General features: G+C 38.3%; 1 protein-coding gene across 1 annotated transcript; it reads left to right on the top strand.

The window, feature by feature from the left end:
• On the top strand, window positions 1,867-2,295 carry LOC109821569. The gene has a single exon (XM_020387747.1). It carries the CDS (start codon window positions 1,867-1,869, stop codon window positions 2,293-2,295), a length of 429 nt encoding a protein of 142 aa, XP_020243336.1.

Raw genomic sequence — 6,533 nt, 5'->3', positions numbered from 1 at the left:
TATAATTCAAGGCATTCTCTACAATTAAGGATAAAGACAACGTCTTCTCTTCCATTCCCACATTTCATTCCACTCCTCTCTCCATTCCTTTCTCACTTGACTTTTCCCACATTTCAAAATTTTCGGAAACTTCCTAGGAATTTTTTGCAAATTCTTGGGGGTTATAGCGTTTTTCCCTTTCATTATATAGGTACTTTACCCGTGCATCAGGATTTGCCCATTTATAAACATCAAAGACATTGTAACAAAGCTTACAAAACATATAAGTGCTTTCCACGAAGCTTGAAATGTACACGGAGATGCGAGCCATAAAAGCGTAATTATTTTTATTTTTAATCATTGTTGGAAATTATGAAAACTAAACATGACTCGCGCAAACACTTGTCATTATATATATATAAATATATGAGAAATACGGGTATGCTTGGTACCAAGTACAAAAAGTTATGCTTGGTAGTGAGGTGTCATATCTCCCTCCACTTATTCAAATGTGGGACCACATTTACATGGGTAATGAGTGGATGAGGATGTGACACATCACTACCATGGATGGGTAATGAGTGGATGTGGGACCATATTTCTCTCTCTCTCTCATATGAGAAAACTGTAGGAGCACTGCCCAGCTTACAGTGCGGAGCGCTGCTTGGGTTTATTTGAAAAAAAAGCCAACGTGATACCATCTCGTGACCCAGTGCTCTCTTCCCCAAAAAATCAAAATTATCCCTAATTTTCCTCAATCTCTCTCAGATCTCTCTCTCCTCCCCCCTCAGATCTCTCAATCCCTCCTCCTCCCCCCCTCAGATCTCTCAATCCCTTGCAACCACGAGCTCCATTCCCCCAAGCAGCGCTCCGCAGGTCCGATCTCTCTCGCGCCGCCACGAGATCCGCTTCCTCCCCACAGCGCTCGCGACCCCAGACCGACGGCACCGCCACGAGCAGCGCACCCCCCGAGCACCGAACCACCACGAATCCCACGATCTCCAGCCCTCTCCGTCGCTCGTGACCCCAGACCGAGCAGCGCACCCCCCGAGCACTGCCCCCTCTCTCACTCCATCCGTCGTGACGCCATCCACAACCGCCACTGACCGAGCACCGCACCGCCACGAGATTCAGGTAATTATTCTATAGCTTATGTTTGAAATCTCCTGATTCTGTGATTTTAATAATGAAAGTGGAATTAAGGAGTATCCTATAATTTTGGTCTTTTGATTGGAATTAAGGAGCAAAGAGTGTCAATTTATTAACATATATTCCTAATGATGAGCTAGAATGAATTTTGGTTCTGGGTTGTTGATTCTGGGTTTAGTTCATGTAATTCACTAGTTTGCTTGTGATTAGATACAAACTGTAAGTATATCATTATTTGTTGTGAGAAACTAAACATGGACAACATGAAATCACCATAACTATCATGTTTAGAAGTCCAAAAAATGAGTTGTAGTCCTCTGTTTTCTTCAGACTCTGTAGAGTATTACACATTGTATGGCGGTCAAAAACAAATCGTTGGTATTAAATAGCAACAAATATCTCTTCAAGACAAAATATAATGTGGAAATTTGAAAATCACATCAAATGGAGACAGAACTCAAACATAGACTGGACCAAAGAGAATACCTTGATCTTGGATGTAGTATTTTCACATAACATATGAAAGCTCAAATTTTCACAGCTTGTGAGGTTTCACTTAATGTCAGCTTGTTTAGTATGCCTGTGATCTCACTTAATAGTAGTTTCACAGTTTGTGAGGTTATTTATGTTTTAAAAAGAGGTCTAAACATCAATATATAGAACTGGAGCATCAATATTCACTTGTCTTTTTTCCATTGATAATAGAACCGTTCAAGGCACAAATTTCCAGGTGATATAATGGCAAGAAAGAGTTTTTATGTTGTAAAAAGAGGTCGACGTTGTGGTATTTTTGATAATTGGGAGGAATGCTTTTCTCAAGTTGATAGATTCCCAAATGCATCCTATAAAGGGTATGCAACGTATGAAGAGGCTTTGAGTGAATGGGAGAAGCACTTAAGTGCGCGTGATTCATCATCCAGCTCAAGGCATGTGCAGCCACATGTTTGTGTTCAGGAACAAATGTTTCCAGAGGGGAATAATCTTCTTGAGGACAAGGGATTTAACTGTAAAGGAGATGAAAAGGAGATGACAAGGGATTTAACTGCAAGGGAAACTGCTATTAAGTACATCTTTGCTTTTTTATTAGGTTCAGTGTTTACCATTTTAATATTTCTAGTATGTATCGTTGCAATATTTGTTGGTTTATCTATTAAGGGAAACATGTGATGTTATTCGTGTATGATTTTTCAATGTGAGGATAAGCTTGCACAACTTGTGTCATTTTGTACGTAGTTTGTACTCAATTTTGAGCGTTTTTGTGGTACTTTTGTATATATGAGTTGTGCGCAGTTTGTACGCACAACAGCTTCAGAAAAAACCCTTTATATTAAATTATTTTAACAGATGTATGATGGTTTTCAGAGATTTTTTACAGATGGTCTGTTGGAATATCTATTACTTAGAGTGGATTCAATTCCTCGTATGTGATGGTTTGCCTTCTCTAGATTCTTGATGTGATTTACTGTGATTATGAGAAGCAACTTCTTGCTGTGATTTACGGTGACCTCAGGCCCATACCAAACCCCTGACATTGATGCAACAATCCTCTCCATTCTAGTTATAGCATCATGGACATTCGACATTATGCTTTGGATATGAGGGAGTAACTTTCCTTTTAAGAGCGCTTCAAGAGCAAGCTTCTCTAGAACTGGTAGTGACAGTACATCTTTCCACAGACAAATATTCCTCAGGAGCCGAACTGATGTCCCAAATTGGTAAGCAGCTAACTGAGCAGCACCAGGCACAATTCTCATCACGACGGAGCTCCACACTGGAACACTGAGGTCAGTAATGGCCTGCGTGAGCCGAGAGCAAACAACTGATAGTAGCTCTTGGAGAGCCTTACTCGAGACTGGAACATATGTGACGACTAAATTAGTGGTAAATACTGCATTCTCCGTTCTTTTTGTGCTGAACATATCCCAACAGTGTAAGATTTCATGGTGCAAGATGGGGAGAGCTACCTTTTCTACTAGCTCCGGGATAAGATTTGCATCAACATCTTTAGGATCAAAAGCTTCATCTCTTCCTGGTAGCCCATAATCAAAAAGAAGCTTGTACCATTTCATTTCTTCAAAATCGGTCATATTATAAAGAGGGTCCCATTTCAAAAGCTCCAATCTCACAACATGCTGAAAAAACCATTTATCTCATCTGCTGAGTTCAACCTGTTCTAATCACAACATGCTATTATGAGAAGCAAATTCATATCAACAGAAAGAACAAAGTACAAATCATAATCAAAGTGCTCAACAAACAAAATGCACTTCATACAGAGTACAATCTACTTATCTTCAAACATGCGCAATAACAATACGCAGATGAGATCAAAATGAGAAGCAAATTCATACATAAAATTTGCACAAAATGCTCAACAAATAAAAAAGTCACCAATGTGAACTTCATACAGAGTACTATAACAAAGGGAAGCATAATCAAAGTGCTCAACACTTCATACAGAGTACAATCTACCCATCTTCTTCCAACAACTTGATTCTCCCATAAAATACCAATTTGGCTCAACAAAAGCCCAGCTTGCAATCTACCCAGCTTGCAGATTTCTTTTTGCTCTTACCTACAAAAAAGAAAATAGAACGTCAAGACAGTAAGATAACCAACTCAATATGCTATTATAAATGTCAGAGGGCAAGTTCAAAATATGAAATCTGGAAGATAATGCGACTAAAAACAAAAACTGTGACTTCTATATACCTTGGCAAATTCGACTAAAAACTAATCTAATAAGAAATTCACAAAAAAGCTAAATATAAAAAATAAAGAAATTGTACCTTGGCAAATTGACTTTACAGCCAGTTCTATAATGCCCGAGTTCACCACATCTGCTACATATACGCTTCTTCCTCTCTCTCTTTTCTTGTGCTTGTTCTAATCCTGACTGAATTCTAGTAGCATTGCGTGGCCGACCTTTAGTCCTTGCAGATTTTTCAGGATCACGAACTGTAATCTGAGGAATGTGCTCCATTGTATGTGAAATGGGTGCGGAAATCTGAGGATTATCTTCTGTTTCTGTTTCTCTAACTTCTTCTTCAAGTGATTCTATGAATTTTGTTAACACATTATCTAATTTCTGCATCCTTTCTTCTGAATCAAATGCAAGCTCGAGCGCATTATTGAATTTTGCTCTTAAAGCCCAAGATTTCAACAAATTAATCTTCTCTTCACAGCTTGTGAGGTTTCTTCCAAATACAATATTGCCAACCCCAATGTTACGATGTCGAGCATGTATAGTCCAACGGTGTAGGATGTAATGGTCGGGTAATGAAGAAATTTGGCTAGCCATCATTAGCGACAATATATGTCTACATACAACACCATTAGTTTCAAACAAAGCACAAGAACAAATGAATTGCATCTTACTGGATTCTTCATAAGTAACCACCTCCCATTTTTCTCTATCTGCAAACTTACAAATCTTGTATTCAATAATATCCCCATCTTTGCTCAATTCTTCACAAAACTCTGTAGCAAATCCTTTGAATTCAGTTTGGAACACATCAAATATGTTGCGTGTATACATTTCTCCAGCTTGGACCCCAATCGGATGTCCAAGGAGCATGACAGGCTTTGTGTTAAGACTCTTAAAATCTTCATGAGCTTCACTTAAGCGACGATGAGTTAATGCTTTTTCATATTGTAATACAAACTCGTGTAATTGAGTCCGTGAGTTAACATACCCATCAAAAAATGCATTAATACTTTCACTTCTTTGGCTCGATCTCATTCCAGCAAAAAAAGTGTCCTTCAAATAACATGACACCCAATGTTCTCGATATTTGTAAACAGTTTGCAACCATCCATCCCCTTCTTCATTTATATCAAACTTCTCCTTCATCTCTAGCCAATATCCTTCACACTGTTCAATTGAAGAACTATTACACCATAAGCCCCAATACCTTTGAAACTGTTCACCATAACGAGAAACCAAAGTAGGCAAATGATCAATAATGTGCTTTTGCATGTGCCAAAATCAATAACGATGTCTTGTTAGTGGAAACACAGAGTGAATAGCATTACACATGGCTCTATCCTGATCTGTTATAATAGCACCTGGTTCAACCCCATGCATGCATTTCAGCCATTCTTCAAATAACCACACAAAGGTATCTTCTTGTTCATCAGCTAATAATGCACAACCAAGTAAAGTGGACTGTCTATGATGATTCACACCAGTAAATTGAGCAAATGGAAGACTGAACTTATTAGTTCTGTATGTCACATCAAACACAACAACATCACTGAATTGCAAATAAGACGCTCTTGATCTTCCGTCAGTCCAGAAAACACTCCTCATTTGTCCACTATTGTCCACTTCTATTGCAAAATAGAATTCTGGATCATTCGCTGTCATACTCTGAAAATGTTTTATGATAGATATGCATTCATGGTCAATATTGTTGACTCTCTGGTATCTGATGTGATCAATACACTGTTGTGGTGTCACTAATTCGCCTTCTCTTCCAGTGGTTGCGTTAATGACGCGAGAAATAGTGGATGGAGGCATTCCTTCTTCTTGCAAGACTCTCAATAAGTCTTTTACAACTTTGAGATTTATGGAATTGTTGGTGTGATCTGTGCATCTTTGCTTTGTCTGGACTACTCAACACATGATTTGTATGTTCTTCAACAAACCCCGTGACCTCCCACGATTTGTCCTCCAATACTTTAACTCTCATCATTGCCTTACATCCCACTCGGGTCTCTCGCCGAAAAGGCATCTCCATCTTGTCTCTATTAGATCTATAGCCCTCCTTATCACAAACAAACTTTCTATCCAGCACGTCTCTTGTCTTCTTCGAGTAATTTACCGTGCTCTTCCTTATTCCAAAACCCATCAACAATGCGTAATGGTTATAATAGTTATAAGCTTCTTCATAAGTATTAAATTTCATTCCGAGTAGTGGCTTAGGAGCATTTTCTGTACTGGCAGAAATTTCAATTCCACTAGCACTTGATTCTCCCATTCCGAACACTTTTTTTGTTGTAAAAGAGATGCATGGACTCATCAAGAAACAACTATAAAATACCCAAATATCAATTTCAGTTTAAACTCTCAAAACAATCTAGTGTAAATCTACTATAGTCATCAGCATATAAAATGTCTGAAATGCCCGTGAATAAAATACATGAATTTATAACCAAGACTCAATAAGAAAAATACATGAATTTATAACTGTTATCATGATTGACTCATGTACATAACTTCTTCACGTTTGTGTCCATATATGGTAAGAAAATAATAGAAATTGGTTGATAAAATATTTTGAAAGAAGGAATCATGCAAATGAACTACATCTCTGTTTCTACTAACACCAAAATACATGAGCATCTTTGCAAGCTCGGTGAAGGGTTAACCCCTGCCTAACCCGATTTCAGATTCCTACAGA

The sequence above is a fragment of the Asparagus officinalis genome, chromosome 8 (assembly GCF_001876935.1).
Source record: "Asparagus officinalis chromosome 8, Aspof.V1, whole genome shotgun sequence".
Classification (NCBI taxonomy): Eukaryota; Viridiplantae; Streptophyta; class Magnoliopsida; order Asparagales; family Asparagaceae; genus Asparagus; species Asparagus officinalis.
The sequence above is the reverse complement of the archived record's forward strand: the minus strand, read 5'-3'. Positions and strand labels throughout refer to the sequence as shown.

Excerpts from the sequence above, each read along its gene's own strand:
- LOC109821569 (XM_020387747.1), top strand. The coding sequence starts at position 1,867 with ATGGCAAGAAAGAGTTTTTATGTTGTAAAAAGAGGTCGACGTTGTGGT.